At 44.2% G+C, this 18,549-nt stretch overlaps 1 protein-coding gene across 2 annotated transcripts in view; it reads right to left on the bottom strand.

Annotated features, from left to right (window-relative positions):
* Window positions 1–18,549, bottom strand: part of SDK1 (sidekick cell adhesion molecule 1) — a 301,817-nt gene that overhangs the window by 23,054 nt on the left and 260,214 nt on the right. For both annotated transcript variants that reach the window (XM_039360268.1, XM_039360267.1), the window contains exons 31-38: window positions 17,955–18,058; window positions 16,938–17,008; window positions 13,826–13,964; window positions 12,843–12,902; window positions 10,316–10,417; window positions 2,570–2,685; window positions 856–1,042; window positions 362–499 (exon numbers count right to left, since the gene is read on the bottom strand). In XM_039360268.1, the coding sequence (XP_039216202.1) occupies window positions 362–499; window positions 856–1,042; window positions 2,570–2,685; window positions 10,316–10,417; window positions 12,843–12,902; window positions 13,826–13,964; window positions 16,938–17,008; window positions 17,955–18,058 (917 nt within the window). The remainder of the gene's footprint in view (window positions 1–361; window positions 500–855; window positions 1,043–2,569; window positions 2,686–10,315; window positions 10,418–12,842; window positions 12,903–13,825; window positions 13,965–16,937; window positions 17,009–17,954; window positions 18,059–18,549) is intronic.

Below are 18,549 nucleotides of genomic sequence, written 5' to 3' on the forward strand. Positions count from 1 at the left end.
AAAAAGGGGCAGAACCTCCCCCCCCCGCAAATTCCTGAAGGTCCTTAGTACAATTGAATATTTCTACATGCAGATGCTTTCTCTGGATCTCTTTTGACCAACAGGACCAGCGAGCCCCTATTAGAGAGGAGTTGGAATGAATTTTTAGCATGGTTTTGTGTATTTTCTAGGAAACAAGTTTGTGGAAACACACAGGGGGAAGAAACTGGATTCTCATGTCAGCTGCCTCAGATAGGTGGCCGAAATTAGTCTTTGTCAAAGGAGAAAGAGAAGATGAATGGGTGTGTACAAAAGTCAACCAAATCTCCGTGATAGATCGCCCACCTCCCAAGACTAATAGATCCTTCTTGGGGTTCCCTACCTTGAACTGGAGCCAAAGGTTCATAGATCACCCGATAACCCTGCAGGATCCCATTGGCGGCTGTTGGCTCTCCCCAAGACACATTAAGTGCAGAACACGTGATTTCGGAGAAGATCAAGAAACCAGGGGCACCTGGAGCTGGAAGAGATCAAGCAGAAGGCATGCTTGGAGTCACAGGATCACAAATGTTGCCCTGCACCACACAACCTGGATTCGTTCTATCAGGGCATTGCTTCAAGGTTGGTACCAAGTCCTGCAACAAAAAAAGTTCTTATCTGGAGTTTTGATCAGTTGGGATTGGGAAGCTCCTCAAATAGCCATCTTGATTTGTAAACTGTGGTTTATCACTGCAAGGTGAACCCAGATAAAGCTGGTTTCTTTAACGAGCCGTGGCTCAAACGCACCGTGCTGTAGGATGGTGCAGGAACCCAACCGCCGAGTTAAAAGTGCAAAGCAAGGCATCTACTCCGTGGAAGGATCCTTCTGGTGCTCACCTGCCTGGAGGGTCCTGCCTTCCGCAGGGCTTGTCTTGGGTCCATCCCCCGCTGCATTAAAAGCGGAAATACAGACCAGGTACTTGGAGAAACTGGTCAGGTTTTTGAGCCGGATGCTCGTATCGGGGAAGAAGAGAACCTTCACTTTTTCAGTGTCATTCTGACCGTCTTTCTCCCAATAATAAACCTAGTTAGGGGGAAAAAAAGAGGTAAGCCCAATAGTCTACCTTTCAAGTTACCACGACATCATTTCATACTCCAGTTCTCAACCAGCATACCTGTTGGCTCACTGGCAGGGAATGCTGGGAGTCGGAACCCCAGCACACGTGAGAAACGCTTTAGATCTAGCAGGCAGTTCTTACAGTTGGGTTTACTCAGCCAAGTTAAGGTGTCAACAGTGGTTTAGAAACCCCAAACCCAGTTTCCCATAATTCCCTAGCAGAGCCCCTGGTTTGGCAGTGGAGAGCCACTTATAATGTGTAATGGCTTATCAAGTCCACCCAAAGCTCAGCCAGAACCTGTCCAGTCAAGAACCTGCTTTGTGTTTACAAACCCAGCGATCAGAAGAATCTGTGCCAAACAGAAGAGAAGGTACACGGATTGTTATAGCTGGTAGCTATTTCTACCCAAGAGTAATGCCAGCTTCTGGGATTGGCACAGGTGGAAGCTGTACTTGGCCAAGCTCCAAGACTGATCAGGAGACAAGCATCTCAGAGTTTTAGAAGCGAATTGTTGGTTCTAGCTAGTGACAGTTACCTGGTGTGTTTTTCTCCAACTTGGCCTAGACTTCTAACATCACCCTTCATGAGGAGGAGGAGGAGGAGGAGGAGGAGGACTTGGCTTTGAGTAATTACTCTGGCAATATGCAGATTGGATTGCATTTGCATATTTGACACTTGGCAATTCTGAAAGGTCCCCGGAAATGAATGATCGTAGATGTGTTTCTGCCAAGGATTTTCTGCCCAGAAAATATTCTTAATTGGTGACAAAGGGCTTCTAGATGGTATTTTGGGAAGAATTCTTGATGATAAGTGTCACCAAACCTGGCAACTTTTAACACTTCTGGACTTCAATTCCCAGAATTCTCCAGCCAGTTGAAGTCCACAAGTCTTAAAAGTTGCCGGGTTTGGAGATCCCTGCTCTATGATCTAAGGCTAGAACTGTCCAGGGCCACCTGGATCCCAGCAGGCCCTCAATTCAGATTTCCCACCCAGAAGAGGTGCAGTAGTAACTCTCCTGAGGACAGCCCCTTAATGAAAGCATTAAGACTAATGTTTTTAGGGTTTAGAGTCCATTGAGACTTTCTTTTATGGGATCCACCTGAGCGAGGAAGTCTTCAAGTTAAGAGAAGAGGGAGTCCAACTGTGTTAGGCTTCAACTCCCATCATCCTCAGCCAATAGAGCCTCTGCAGTTTGGGAACAGCATCCTCCGGGTTGGAAAAAGCTATTCTCAGCTGACATTGTTGTATCTACGCTGATTCTTTAACTGCTCGTTGTAGGTTTGCAATTGGTTGCCTTTCTAACTCACTGAGATTGGTGGACCCTGAGAAAGCAGGTCCACAAGGAAGAATAAAGACGACATAGTTAAATAATCAAATAATTCCCGCGTTTGTGGAAACAAGGTGGGCTTGGGCAATCTGCCTTTTGGTCTCGCTCAAAGAGTCCCAAAATGCACCTGGGCTAATCTCTGAAGGGCATTTTGACCCTGACTTGCCTTGTAGCCTTGAATGATTCCGTTCTGGCTGTCGACGGGAGGGGGGTCCCAGGTGATCTCCAGCTGGCTTGCAGACACGGCACTGAGGTGGATATTCTGGGGAGGCATTGCGGGAGCTTGGAAAAGAAAGAAGAGAGAAGAGATTGGGAGAGCATTGAGGAGGCATTGATTTGGCAGTATCATCTTTAGAAACTCTGCCATCATCTCCAAAAGAATTCATTTACAATATCCTTCCTTCCTTCCTTCCTTCCTTCCTTCCTTCCTTCCTTCCTTCCTTCCTTCCTTCCTTCCTTCCTTCCTTCCTTCCTTCCTTCCTTCTTCCTTCCTTCCTTCCTTCCTTCCTTCCTTCCTTCCTTCCTTCTTCCCTCCCTCCCTCCCTCCCTCCCTCCCTCTCTCTCTTCCTTTTCTGCAGATCACCAAGAAAGCAGATTGAAACCCAACTGTTGATGTGCCTCGTAATCATCAATTTGGGAAACACAGCCTCATTTCCTTTCTGAAACTGCCCCCAATGTTTTTAAAACCAGGAGAAGAAAAAACGGGAGATGCATTCTTTCCTGAGTCCATTGTCAGTGGAAATTCCCCCCCCCCCCAACAGTGGCACTCTCTTCTCTTGAGGGTTTACAAATGCTTTGTAGAAGCAACACAAACATTTTCCCCGGTAAGCTGGCATTTGGAAAGCCTGATCCAAGTGGGGGGATTTAATTTGATTGGCATTTTAGGCCTCTTAATTATCTGCTAGAAATGAATGGTGGGACATAAGTAGGATAAATAAATGCATGTTATTTTGATGGCCTAGATTAGCCAGTAAAACAAAAAAGCCCAACCAGACTTGCTTTCTCCTAACCACCCAATCAACTTTGGCAGATGTGCACAAGCTCTCCAGCACTGTTGCTGCCTTCAACGTCACATTTAGGATCTCTGCTTCCACCTCCAAAGGAACTCATTTGTTGCAGGATCCAACAAACCAATTCCTTTGGAGGTCTCCAGGACCACAGGTTGCTCTTCCAAGCTTTTGGACTTGTGCTGGAGCCCATCCTTGGGGAACACACTCTGGAGAGGGAGAAGTTCCCTGGGGATGGGCTCCAGCATGAGTCCAGAAGCTTGGAAGAACAAATTTCTGATCCCGGGGATTGACTCAGATTGGATCTTCAGCATTATCCTGGGACATTTATATTGCCTTCATTCCCCAATTCATCCATCAGATATTTCCATCAACTTTCCAATATCCTTCCTTCCTTCCTTCCTTCCTTCCTTCCTTCCTTCCTTCCTTCCTTCCTTCCTTCCTTCCTTCCTTCCTTCCTTCCTCCCTCCCTTCCTTCCTTTCCTCCCTCTCCCATCTCCTCCCTCCCTCCCTTCTTCATTCCTCTTTTCCTTCCTCCCTCCCTCCCTCCATTTCCTCCCTTCCTTCCTTCCCTCCCTCTCCCATCTCCTTCCTTCCTCCCTCCCTCTCTTGTTCATTCCTCTTTTCCTTCCTTCCTTCCTTCCTTCCTTCCTTCCTTCCTTCCTTCCTTCCTTCCTTCCTTCCTACCTACCTACCTACCTACCTACCTACCTCCCCTTCCCTCCACTTCCCTTCCCTCATCTTTCCTTTCCTTTCCCTTCTTTGAAGATGCATGCTTTCGGTATCCCAAGCCAATTTGAGCGTGGATAACCAGAGGCAACCACCTCTTCCAAGAGCTAAGAGAGCCAAGCACAAACTGTTTCTGGCTTGCTAAAGGGATGCCAATAACATCTCTCCACAGTGCCAGAGAGCAGGACTCTGCTTGCTCGATGCTCATTCAATGCCCCACAAATGGAATCACAAACCATTTGCTACTCAAAATGAGGGTCCAATTATCTCCCCTCTGGTGGCTTCTTCCTTTACAGGCTCTGACCTTCATAAGGCACATTATTATTATATATTTTTATATTTCCTCCTCCATTTCTCTCTGGGGTTATAAAATAAAATAGTAATTAACACCCACTCTGCCTGACACCAACTATTTATTTTGTTCTAACTGTGCTGCTTCCTTATTACTGCTGCCCACCCTGCCGTTAATGGAAATGTTAATAACCAGCGCCAGGTTGTTGTGACAGATGCTTGAGCTCATTATCAGAAATTCTTATTTACCGCTCCATTAAATGATAGAATCACACACCCAAAACAGATGGGGGGGCGAGGGGGGGGGAGAGAAAAGGGAAAAAAGAAACAATTCCATGAAACTAACTGGGAAGAATTGGAGCAATTGCATTGGTCATCCAAAACATAAAAAGATAGATAGATAGATAGATAGATAGATAGATAGATAGATAGATAGATAGATAGATAGATAGATAGATAACCTTATTAAATGACCATACCAAATACATAAAACTCCTAAAAATATAAAGAAATACAAAGAAAACAATAGGGCATGTTCCTAACAAGACATCAATCCTACAGTTAACCCCAGTTTGATCTAGATATTATGCTCTCTTTGTGATGGCCTTTGAAATAAAGCATGCAAAACATCAATAAAAAGACTTGGCATGCATGACACGTTGGCCCTTTGCAAGGTAGGGAAAAAAGATTAAAAAGCAAAATGCAAAAAAGCATAACAATTGGGGGGGGGAGAGGAAGAGGAAGGAAGGAAGGAAGGAAGGAAGGAAGGAAGGAAGGAAGGAAGGAAGGAGAAAGGGAGGGAGGGAGGAGAGATGGAGGGAGAAAGGAAGGAAGGAGAGAGAGAGAGAGAAAGAAGGAAAGGAGGAAAGGAGGGAGGGAGGGAGAGAAGGAAGGAAGGAAGGAAGGAGAAAGGGAGGGAGGAGGGAGGCAGAGAGAAAGGAAGGAAGGAGAAAGAGAGAGAAAGAAGAAGGGAGGGAGGGAGGGAAGGAAGGAGAAGGGGAGAAGGGAAGGATTAAATGATAGTGATGATACTAATTAAGTGACTATTCTTTTATGAACATGTTTTCTCAAGACATTTCAATTCCTTGGGGTGCTCACTGAATACACCTATAAATATTGAAAATGACAGATATATTTGATGCACAAGAAAAAAAAAACATTCAGCCCCCTCCTCTCCAGATATACAAAATGCCCCCTCTCTATCCCATCTTTTCTCTGAGCACAGCATGAAAGCAACCCCCCTTTCTTTATCTTTGCACAAACCCAAGAAATGAATTTGACTTTTTAACGCTGGTTGTAAGAGCACGTCTTTCCCTCTACAGAATAGGTTGTCGGCGCTTCCTGGTTTTTCTCTTTGTCCGTGGCGAGAAAGAAGCATCCATATGGATTTTTCTTAAATAACTTTTAATCCAGAAAATCTTTTTTTTTTCCCGGTGGATAAAAAAGAGACATCCCACCCCCTGCAGGGGTGTTACACAAGTGGGAGAGGAAATTGCTTCTTTTCCACTTTGCCGGCTGGATTGACAGCTGGGGGCTCATCGATAGATAATGATTCAAAGAAAGTGAGATGAATTAAGGGCTGATTTTCAACAAGAAGCCCATCGATTGCAGCCTTGTTCCCAAACTGGGTGCCTACAGCATAAGTGCATCTTTTTATATGCTTATTCTTGCGCTTCTCGGTTCAGATGTGCTCCAGCTGTTTGCTAAGCTAAAAGGCTGATGCTCGCTTTTCATCAACGAAACAGCCAGGTCTTCAGAAGAAGGATGAGTTTTTGGGTTGGTTTGGGTTTCTTTCTTTCTTTCTTTCTTTCTTTCTTTCTTTTTTCTTTTTGGTCTATATGCTGCTGAATTTGACGGGGAGAGCAGCTCATTTCTCTTTTCACGGAAGCAGAACCTTTGGAAATATTTCTGGGGTTCTTTGAAGAACAGTGGGGTCCTGGTTCATGCTGACCACTTGGATTGAGGATGACGGCTTACTGTAGAAAAGCAGGCTGAGCTGGAAGGCGGGGTTAAATGTGCTATCAGTTTGGAGACATTGCATTGCCACAAAAGACCCTAGTGTCTAGATAGCAATAATAAATTCTTCAGTGCTTTGAACTCAGCATGTGTTCCTGGTTCCTTTGCACCTGACATTTATAGACATAATACTATTGGTATGTAGTTTAGAACAGCAATCTCTCCCCTCCAAAGGATGAACAAGTTTTGGTTCTCCAAGCCTTGCTGGACTACAACTTCTCTTGGCCATGATGTGGAAACAGCTGGCTTTTATAAAGCATAATATATCCATGTTCCATCCATGTTCAGGAGCATCATTCTTTGGTGAATAGACAAGGAGGCACATTTTTCCCCCAGCTCCTCTGCTTTTCCGAGGTGTGGTGGACTCCATAAAACTTAATCTCACCATGTCTACTTGCATATTTTCGGAGATTAAAATGGCACCACCCCAAACAAGTGTGAGCTGTTGGAATCAGAGCAATTAGTTAATTGACTTGTTTTATCTACACAATTTAACATAGTTGCCTCTTCTTCAGGGAGCAGTTTTGGAATCAAAGCTGTTAATCAGGCAGTTATTAAGGAGAGCAGAGACAAATCCAAAGCCTTATCTAGGCAACAAGGAAGTTCCTGGGTAATTTGCCCAGGAATTCTCTTCATCATTGCCTAAAAAAGCTCTCATGGTGGGAGATGGGGGACTTTCTGAATTATTTCAGCAGCCAGGAAGTGCAAAAGAAAAAGTGCTATTTCTATTAATGATATCAGAAATGTAGAATATGTTCTTAAATGCAAATTCAGATGAAGATTGATCCTGTGACTACACAGATATGAGAAACCAACCTTTGGACATTTAGAAATACTTTTGTAGGAGAATGACTGGGTTGAGCACAAGGGAGGGGTCAAGAATGTCATCAGTCTCAAGTCCTTTTGTGTCCAGCCCATCTTGAATCCCATTGACTCTTATCTACTGGCAATGCCCTTTGACCATTAGTAGTTCAGGTTCTTGTAGAAAGCTTAAGTTTGCAATAAGCCTGTCTTCATTTGAACCACGTTGGCTCCTGGTTTCCTGCACTTGACAAATTTACATAGACTATGTAGAGAAAAATTTCTCCAAGCAAGGATTCAGCTTGTCGGGGGGACATGGCAAGGCTCTCAAACTTTATGAGCAGTATGAAGATGGGGTATCTTCCTCTCTTGTCTTCCATCTGGAGGTGAGGAAAGAAGATCAATAGGCTTCTGAGGTCCATTTGGACCAACCCTGGAACCAATGAGGCTGAATTCTATGCAAAAGTGAAAAATTCTGTGTGAAAGTGATTAACAGTTCAGAAGAAGTGATTTTCCAGTGGGAACCAGGCAATTTCAAAGCTATTCCTTTCATACTTTCTTTCTGCTGGCCACAGCTGAGGCTGGGGAGGACTTGACCCACACCCTACTGGACAAAATCAAATTCCTTTGGTATGGAGGTGTCTTCTAGCTACACAAGATCACAAACCCCAGCGCTTAACCAAGAGTTAAACAAGGAGCCGTACCTCCGCCACACAACCCATTGGAGTCATGCTGAGCACTGCTCGTGAGTCATATTAACAGCTCAATGAGCTTTTAATGAAGCACTCAGCTGCTGCAGCAGCCAGACCAAAGCAAATGATTGCTTTGCATTTCCAATCTTATCGGTGAGGAATTAAGGGTGGCAGATAAAAGGCTGCAACAAACGTCTCAATGGGAATGTGTTTTCTTGGTGTTTTAAGACTGTGGACTTGCAAATGGGTCTGGAAGTAGAATGTGGACTCCGCAAACCTTTATAAACCCAGTGGACATTGGAAGACCTTAAGGAGCTGCAAGTTCCCTGGGATCACGCAGCTGCCCTTAGGTAGGTACTCTCAGGTCCTGGGGAAAAAAAGATGCATTAATTTAAGGCATGGGTGTCCAACCATGGCAATTTTAAGACCTGTGGACTTCAACTCCCAGAATTCCCCAGCCAGCCATGCTAGGAGTTGAAATTAAAGTCTCAAAGTTGCTAAGGTTGGACACCCCTAGTTTAAGGTGTTCCCAGGAGATGCTGAACACATAGTTCATTTTGATGTGCATAATGTTGTTGGAATGCAGGGTGCTATAAATCTGAGCACACTGCACATTGCCACTGCAGAAGGAGATCAGGGAAGCTTCTGTTTAGAAAAGATTAAATGGAACCTGAGGCACAAAAGTCAATTTTTATTTATCCTTCTCCCTTTTCTTTCCCTAAGTGACTTTCCGCCTTCCTTCAACTTTCCCCGAAAATCCCACGCTCACGTTCATTATCTAGGCTGCTGGCAGATGTCCTTGGACCACTTTCCGCTCCTTCGTAGCCAACCTGTTCCACCACAGACCCTCTGGGGAAATCAGGGGACATTATTTCCTGGGCTCTGTCCTGAAAAGCAAGCCTCCTGCAATTTATTTATTTGATTTGTCTCCTGCCTTTCTCATCCCCTGGCTGACAAGAGATAAAATAGAGCTTCTTTTAAGAAAGCCAGCAAACAGATGCGCAATTGATGTTGAAGGTTCCTAGGTAGGAAAACAAGTCAGGGAACGATAGCCCCAGACTATTTCCACAGCCACGTGGGTTTGCCAGCAACAGGGAAGCAAATAATTACAGTCAATGGGAGGATGACATCTTTGCTTTTGGCTCGTTCAAGATGAAGACAGAAGAGGCGAAGTCGGTAAAATGAGGACCCAGATTGCTGGGGGAAATATCCATAAAACTACTTAGAGAGGGCTGTAAAGCACTGTGTAGCATTATATAAGTCTAAGTGCTAATGCTATTGTTCATTTTTGACTATTTTGCACAGCTGCCCTTATGGTGACCAGATATAGTAGTGTTGGCTGTGTCATCAGTTTCTGGGCTACCTGTACTGGAATTTTGCCCCCAACTGGTGCAACCTGGTCTGAGGAACCTCAATAGAAGTCTTTCTTCACTGTTCATTTGTTGGAAAGGCGTTCTAGGGCGTTCTAAGAAGACCAGCAAAAAGAGCAGGTGTAAGATGTATTCTACTCCTTTTTGTATTCCTTTGGAAAGCATGGCATAGATCATTGTTCAACGCATGCAGAATTCTATCTACATGGTTTGGCGAGTGGAAGATGAACCGATTGGAAAATTCTACCAGCGGTTCCTCAAGTTTTAGAAACTGTTCCACAGAGAACAGGGCTGATTAATTTATGGAGTTTAGGAAGACAACAACAGAGCATTAGCTCAATGTTTGAAATGAAAAGGTCTGGAAGAGAAATGTCTCAAAATTTAATGAGAATATAATGCAAGTAGTGCTAGAACTTGACATGAAATCTTTCGTGTTAAATTCAGATGATCAGCAAAATTTAAGAGAAAGAAGATTGATGCTGAAGGTAAACATAGAATTTATTGTGAGGATCTTCCTCCAAAGGAAAGACATGAGTTTGCAGCCATGAAAGTAGGCACCTTCTAGAGCAAAGAGACCCAACAACCATGTGTGAACCTGGCCAGACTGGGAAAAGGCAGAGGATGTGATCCACCATGCAAAACATAATGACAGTTTGGCAGCCTAATTGATGCCTGAAGAATCTCTGCCTTCCATATCTGATACCTAAAGGCCACCATCAGTGATGGACAAGATAGCATTTAGCTTGGTGGATCACAACCTCTTTAGAACTTCATCTGTGCTAGACTATTTGGGAAAGGCAGCAGTGGGAGTCCTTTTATGAAATTGCCTGAAACCTCTCTCTTCTACCATCACCCCATTAATACCAATATTAGCCTGAGCAAATTAACACCAGATATTTATTTCTGATAGACAACTTTTCATTTATATGTATAGCGTGCTCCGATTTCTCCTCCTCTCTGAGGTTCTCAAGATGGTTACCTTGCATGTTTTCAGATTTCCGCTTACCTGCTTCTCCAACGTAGACTTCCACAGGGGCGCTGGCCGGGCTTTCCCCAATAATGTTATATGCTGTCATGACCACTTCATACCTCTTGTACTTTTTCAGCTCTAGAAATGTAAATAATTTGCATTACCGGCTAGCATCCTCTTTAACAATCCCCAGTAGAATTTCCCAGCTCTTGTCCTCCTGAAGCATACCAGGGGATCACCGTTCCAAAAAGCGGTTGAACATCCTTTACTTGCAACTCCTAAGTTGATACTTTCTAGAAAACAGACAACTGGACCAGCATAACCTTAGTAGCTTGAAGATGGGTGGAACTCTAGGAGCTGAAGTCCACACATTGGTTGGGGAACTCTGGGAGTTGGTCCACTCTTCTGAGAGTTGGAGTACACTCATCTTCAAGTGCCAAGGTGGAGAAACATTGCCCCAGATGATTAAAAAAAAAATCTTTGAGAGATGGCCCGTTTTGAATATGCCAACCTTAAAGTTACCCATATCTGCAGACTCTCGGATGAGACATCCATGGGTGGGCCTCTCCTTAACATCCTGCAAGTTATTACTGGAGGAAGCTGTCTGGGCTGATGGTGGAAACTGGCTGATAGAGAACTCCATCGTTTGATTCATCAGAAGATCTACCCAGCTGGACGACGGTCCAAATGGGTCTTCTGTAAACAGCTCCAGTGCTAAGCTTGCCTCTTAAAATAAAGCCACTGTCAAAGCTGCAATACCCAGCTTGATATTTTGGGGAAGGAGGGAGCGATGGAGGATTTATTAGAGAGTAAAAAAAAGCATAAACTTGGGAGATTTAGTGGAGTGAGACTGCAATGTCTTTCTTGTGCTGCAATCAGGGCTCTGGAAAATCACCAACACCGACGTTCAGTTGCAACCCTTTGTGAGCTAAAACAAGGAAGCTGCACTGACAGATATAAGAAAGAAATGACAGCACACTGCAACGCATTAAAAAAACAAAATCAAGCCTGGACAGGGAAGGAAAGAAAGTGTGTGCCTGTGTGTATGTGTGTGTGTGTGTGTGTGAGAGAGAGAGAGAGGGGGGGGGGGGAAGAGAGAAGTATTCTGGCTGTGGTGTAATTAATAACCAAACAAGCATGATATCAAGAAGACCAAATTTCATGCCTTTTACCCCAGAGGCCTTTGCGTCATCCTTGAAGTTATGGGGATTTGCATATTCAAATCAGGCCACCTATCTTTACGGAGAATATGGATCACCTGAGGAAGCCCACCAGCAAAATACAACTCAGGAGCTTTGCTGGAAATCTCCGAGAACAGGGCCGGTCTCCGTTCAGAGGCGTTTTACTTGCAAATTCGTTTTCGTTTTTTTTCCCTGCAATGTGTGAACTACCCTTCAGCTCTGCCAGCACTACCGTTGCCTTTCATTGCAGACTCTCATCCCAGGAAAGGCTCTGCGAGATTGATAATGAGGCCCTTCTAATTTCAGATTTCCTAAAGTGCTCGCAAATATTCTGCCCACGTAACTCAGTCAGACACCGGTGTGTTGCCTGCCAGTTCCAGGTAGACAGACAGCTGATGGTATCTAATTTACTGCTTACATTTTGTCAGCACAATAAATAAAACCACTTGATATATTGTAGGAAACTGACAGTTTTATGGGAATCTGAAACTCCCGCCAGTTAATACACAAGGACTTATTTTTTCCCCCACTTTGCTTGCCAGGGATGTCATGTATTTCCAAGCAATCTGCAGGAAAATGGCATTTGGGCATGGCAGTATTTGGGGAGGGGGGATCCAGGGGGAATGCTAGAGTAGAATTGTAGTGTAGTGGGCAGAGCTTATGAACGTTCATGAGGGATGGAAGCTGAGAAGGTTCAGGGGATAGTATGGAGATGCCAGCAGTATTATGGGCTGGGGGGAGCGTAGTGTTCTCCAGAATCTAAGGTGTAGAGGACCACCTAGCTCAAATACAGCACCTGCAACACACCTGGTTCACCCAAGGTGACTCTTTTCCAAGAGGACACTTTTCTGAACCACGCATCAAGCTTCCCCGGCACCTTTTAATTTGGTCCTGAAGTCTTAAAGGTTTCCCCTGTCCAGTCATATCTGACTCTAGGGCAGGGGTAGGCAACCTTGTCTCTTTTATGACTCGTGGACTTCAACTCCCAGAATTCCTGAGCCAGCCATGCTGAAGGGAAAGGGAGAGGTTTCTAAGCTGAGCCATGCTGGCTCAGGAATTCTGGGAGTTGAAGTCCATGAGTCCCCTGATATAGGGGAGGCTACTCATCTCTGTTTCCTAGCCGAGGGAGCCAGTGTTGTCTGAAGACATTTCCATGATTATGTGGCCAGAATGACTACATGCCGAGGAACGCTGGTACCTTCCCATCAAAGTGGTACCTATTTATCTACTTGCATCTGCATGCTTTCGAATTGCTAGATGGACAGGAGCTGGGGCAAGAACAGAAGCTCACCCTGTCGCATAGAGCCCGGGTCTCGAACCCGGCTTTCCAGCTTTCCCAGCCCTGCAAGGATTACATCAATGAGTACTCCCAATTAACTTACTTGTTAATTCGTAGGTTGTTAAGTCTGAGCTGCTGTTCACAGCCTTGAAGATGCTTTGGGCTATTCAAGGAAAGCAAAGAATCAGAGGACAAGGTTAGCAATTATTGCCAATTCCACATAGTTCCAGCAGTTTGAGGTGACGGTGTTGGGTGCAGGCAAAGTTCAAGGCAAAGACCCCTCCAGTCCCCCCAAGCCCCCTGGCTATATAAGTCAGCACCCTTCCCAGACAACATGCTCAAAGATCCTCAAACTGGAGGGCTTACTCAGTTATCTTACCGCACAGAAAGAAATTATGGAGATGGATGCTATAAAGCAATGAGAAATGTCTGGAGAATGACTGAGCGAACACAACTCTGTTCTAAGGAGAAGAGAAAGAGGAGATTTCTCTAGAAGCTTTTTATTCTTAGGCCTTCCAGTGAGGAAATAGTATCCCTCCCTCCCTCCCTCCATCCATTCATGTTCCTGCCATCCCTCCATCTCACCATCCTTCCATCGCTCCATCCAAATCCTCACCCCCAGTTATTACACTGGTGGTTGCTAAAGTCTCGTGGTTGTGTCCAATTTCTTTAAAGGACTTGAAACACATATATTCCCAATTCTAACCTTTTGGTTCCCATTGCAGTCCAGCTTCTTGAGGACACAGCAGACACAGATCTGGTCTTCTTCCTTGCCCTTCCTTGCCCCTCCCCCCAAGATTAATTTGATGTATTAGGAATGCTAGTTCTAGATACCAGATTTACAACCAAGACTCAAACTGGGGGGAAAAAGAAGAAAGCAAGAAATAAGAGAGGTTGGGTAAAAGAGAGAAGAGAGAAAAAGCCCAATGGATCAGTTGCCAATCTGACAGCCAGCTATTAGAATAAATTTGAGAGCGTGCACAATTTTTTCCATTCTCCGTCAACTGTTTTAATATTTGTTCATCTGACTGCAAATGACAAACCATTCATCACACATTAAAACAGCCCAAATAATTGGCTCCATACCTGTAATTTCTGCTCGCAAAGCTGATGGGTTTTTAAGGACTTTGGACTCTGTTCCTGGCCCAGCATTTTCAGGTTCGAGCTCCCGATAATAAATACGATATCCCAAAAGAAGGCCATTCAGACTCTCTACTTTTGGAGGCTGCAAAAAATGCCCATGAAAAGGGTTAAGTCGCAACATGTCTCTGATAATTCACAAAAAAATGCCACTAAGAAATACAGATGTATGTATTTCTAGAAAATGATGATATATCTGGGTGTTGGTTCAAAATATTTTGCTGCATCACATGATCAAAACTTCCATTTGGAATATCTTGCAAAGTTGAGATGCCGTGGAGAGATTATCCATCGACCTGGACAGGACATCTCTAGTGATCTTTGGAGTCAAGAGTCAAGCTGAGATGAATAGGCTAGGATCAATGGGGAGGATGCTGAGGTACAATCTGCAATCTCAGTCTTGAAGAGTTCTTTGGAGGACTCTGAAAGAGGCTCTCCTCAGACCAACAACGTTCACCCACTGGTGTCAGGGTGGTGTTAAAAGGCAGGAGAAACGAGGTGGGTCTCTCTGAAACATCAGTTTCCTCAAGGAACAGCAGCCATCTCCTGTCTTCTGACGATCTTCTGAAATTGTCCCCATGAATTAGAAACCTCGCAAGTCTAGAAAGATTGAGAAGGTTCCAGAGAGGCAATTTCCTCGGCTGACACAGGTTATTCATCAGGATTTAGCTAGGCAAGCTCAAGAAGTCAATCAAGGTGACAAAGTTAGCTTTCCTTCAACATTCCAGCCACAAGGCTGCTCCTGAGGTAATCTGCTTCATCTCAAACTTTACAGAGTTGATCTCTCAGGGCCCAGTTCTTATCACTCCCCAGGGGGTGGGAGTAAGGAGCTACATCATTAATCTGCAGCAGGCCTTAACTTTGATTTATTGTTCTCCGTCCCCTCATTTCAGCTCCCTGGTCTCCAGAACATACCTTTTGTACACTGCTAAGCCATTTGCTTGCGGCCATGTTTTCTGATAGTCTGGGCGAGTATCCCTTAAGTTCACTTAATTAAAAACTATATATGAAGGGGAGAGGGCTTGAGAAAAGGTGATTTGATTAGAATCTAAGGGGGGGAATACACCACCATACCAATGGACGAGTCATTTTCCATAATCAAGGTTGTGATATTGAAGGCCCCACAGCATTCCACCCCTCCTCCCAAATTATTCTCCTTCATGTCCTTCATAGCAACTTCCTTGAGGCATATCATCTGGTCCACATCTCAAAAGCCAGCAAAGGGTCTCGGTCTCTCTCTCTCTCTCTCTCTCTCTCTCTCTCTCTCTCTCTCTCTCTCTCTCTCTCTCTCTCTCTCTCTCTCCAGCAGCCTGTGTCTGATCTCAGATTCAGAAGCTATTAAGTGAGCCAGCACAAAGGAACCTGGGATAAATGGCATGAGATGACATTTCCTTCTTTCCTTGACAGTTTTATTTCTGCCCTGGAAAAGGTACTCTAGCAAAAAGGTCATGGCACCCTGCTCTTATCCATCTTTCATGAGTAAAAACATTCAAGTTTTGATGTAAAGGATTATTTAGGATTTCCTAACGATCTGTGAGAGAGGCCCAGAGGAACTGTGGAAGGCCCAGGAATCTATTATGATTCAAAGAGATGATAACAACTGTTGTGTTTACACTGTGAAATTGGGACAAATTCCAGATTAAGGGAAGGAACGAGTGAAAACAAAGCTGGCAAGTTAACTTCCATGCCGAGTGGGGCAGGAAAATCGGAATTTTTGACGGCAAGGACTTTCTTATTGTTAGTGATGGGTATGAAATTAAGGGATGAAATGCTGGATGCATTGGCATTTAATTCTCCAGCAAAGCAATAAAATATTACCTTATGCCCACCTGTGTTTCCTCCACATTTAACTGGAGTTTCAAATTATTTTACTTTTTTTTCATTTGAAAACTATAGAGCCCAGACTGCTGAGTGCCCCAATAATGTAAGCGTAGTAATGACATGTAATTGTCTTCAATTCCCTAGATGCAGCTCGGATGCAAGTCTTCCATTAGGTTTTCACGAAATAAAAGGCGCCTAATTATCTCAACTACCACCTATTTCACATTCATTATCCACCCCAAATCTATCAACAGGATCAACCTTTAATGAGATGTACACCATCGCGTTGTCCTTCGTGTGCGTTACTGAAATTCCATTGTATGCCTGAATGAGGGGCAAGTGACTGATAGGTACCTACGTTTGGTTCCTTAGTTAAAAACTGTCAAAATGTCTCACATTTGTTTAACATATTGTAACAGAGTGTGATTGCACCATGAACTGGGCTTCCTGTGCAATCAGGAAGACCGACACAAACTCTACATGACTAAGTGGCTGTCATGAAGTGAAGAGGAAGAGATAGGAGAAGAGTAGGCAGAGCTAGCGGGCAGAGTTAAATGCATCATTAGTTTGGAATCCTTGCATTGCCTAAGAGATCTAAGTCCAGACCCCTTGAATTCTGTTGAGTCTTATCTAGCGCCAATTTAGTGCTGACCATTAGTTGACTGGATTCTTGTGTATGGGATGACATAATCTTTTGTGCTTGGACTTAAGGAATGATCCTGGTTTTTTGTGCCTGACAAACGATGTCAGCCTACCAGCCTGTTCTCAAATCCACAGGTCCTGTGTGATCTCAGGGAAACTGCATTGTGATGCTGTGCCTTGCAGGACTGGGAGAATGGAAGATATCTTCCAGTCCTATCAGAAGGTACCAGCTTGGTCCAGGCAATGGCGTGGAGATTTGGAAACATCTTTGTAGGAATATCCAAACAATTTGAGACAAAGGGCAAAGTGTTGTCATTTTTACATTGCAGTTGTCTTGTTCTTGCTTTTAGAAGTCCAGATTCATGTGTGAATCTGGATGTCCTTATTCATTTCTTTAAAACAAAGAAACAAAGAAAGCCACCAGGTCCTCTATTAACCTGATGATATTTTAACACTGGAATCTGTAAATGAGGATTGAAGTGTTCCAGGAGTTATACTAATGATTTATTTCACACATGGAAGTTTTCTATGATTGATCCTAGGAATCATCTCCTGGTTATTGGAACCCAGGCTTCAGGGCTATCTTTCTACTCACCTGCCACTGTATTAGAACCGAGGATGTTGTGTATGGGGTCACAGACACGGAACTTGGCGGTTCATCTGGAACTAGAAAGAAAAAAAAAACCAGATATGGAGATGAGAAATGTGTTACTTGGCCATATAACTCTATAGTTGAATGACAGAGGGGTACAGGATCACTTCCCACCTTGGGAGGTCCAGAAGCTTTGGCCTATTCAGGGGAATGAGTGTCTATGCCCATGTTTTTCAATTTGGGCAACTTCAAGATGGGTGGACTTCAACTCCCTAGCCTTGCTGGCTGGGGAATTCTGGTTTATGCACTCAAGGTACAGATGTAAAACTCATTATCAGAAGACAGGGCAAGAAAGCTACTTTTGAATATAATTTGAAAGAATATAGAAATGCCTTGAAGCAGAATTCAAAAGTTTCATCAACCTAATGTAGCCTTGAAAAGCGAGAGGAAATGAGTTTCAGTAGTCTTTGCAGTGGGTTTCCTGAGCTAGCTTATCTGGAAGAACAAACATCTAAATATGGTCCTAGGGACCCAAGAATTTTTTTGGGTTGGGTGGATATTCAGTCCTAAATGGACAATGTTGGGAATAAACGTGTAGGTGAGGTTCCTGAATGATGTCTATGAAGATTCTCAGTCATCCACGTCATGGTTGTCCCAAAGGTGCTTTTTCAAAAGACAGCTGGACTCTAGGAGGGATACAACACCACCTCTCTCCTATTTACAGTTCCAAGAAGATTCCACACCCATCTGCAATATTCAGGTGACCCTGGGGGCCCCCAAAAAACTCCAAGTAGTCTCAACAACTCTCAGAGAGGGCACCAACAATCAGATGACTGCAAGAAATGGAAATCCTTCCATTCTCCACCGTTCAATCAGAACTGAAGAAGCTTCTTGGATGAAAAGCGAAACGTCTTTAGGCAAACCAAAGGAAGACCAGTTGCCTTTTGAAAAAGCACCGTCCTGAATGATGGTGAAAGAGGCACCCCAAGGAAGAAGCTGGCTGGCTGTTGTGGTCCTCACCATCTTGCAGTGTAGTGACTGCCTCCGTCTCGGCACCAAAGTTGCTGTCTCCAACATCGTTGGTGGCTTTCAGGCGCAGCTTGTAAGAGGTAAAAGGGTTCAACCTGCAGGGGAGGACAATTTTTTTTTTAAAAAATCAACATTTGCCTCATTTTGTTATGGTTCTCCTAATCTATGCGGAAGGCAGCATGGCACCATCTAAATCAGGGGTAGTCAACCTTGGCTCTTTTATGACTCATGGACTTCAACTCCCAGAATTCCTGAACCAGCCCTGCTGAGGGGAAAGGGAGAGGTTTCCAAGCTGAGCCATGCTGGCTCAGGAATTCTGGGAGTTGAAGTCCAACGAGTCATAAAAGAGCCAAGGTTGACTACCCCTGATCTAAATGTTCTGGATTACAGCTCCCAGAAGCACTAATGATGCCATCTCAGTTGGAGTTTGTGGAAATTGTAGACCCGAAGACCTGAAAGACCCCAGGTTTTTTTGTACGGCCTCTTCTGGATTTAAGTTCACTTAGCTACGCTCTCTCTAAATCTATTAGTGGGCGAAAGAATTAGTTTATAAGAGGGCATTGTGAACAGCTAATTAAAGAGTGAT

The sequence above is a fragment of the Crotalus tigris genome, unplaced genomic scaffold (genome assembly GCF_016545835.1).
Source record: "Crotalus tigris isolate CLP2741 ecotype Arizona unplaced genomic scaffold, ASM1654583v1 scf7180000019173.45859301935:6455823, whole genome shotgun sequence".
In the NCBI taxonomy this organism is placed as follows: Eukaryota; Metazoa; Chordata; class Lepidosauria; order Squamata; family Viperidae; genus Crotalus; species Crotalus tigris.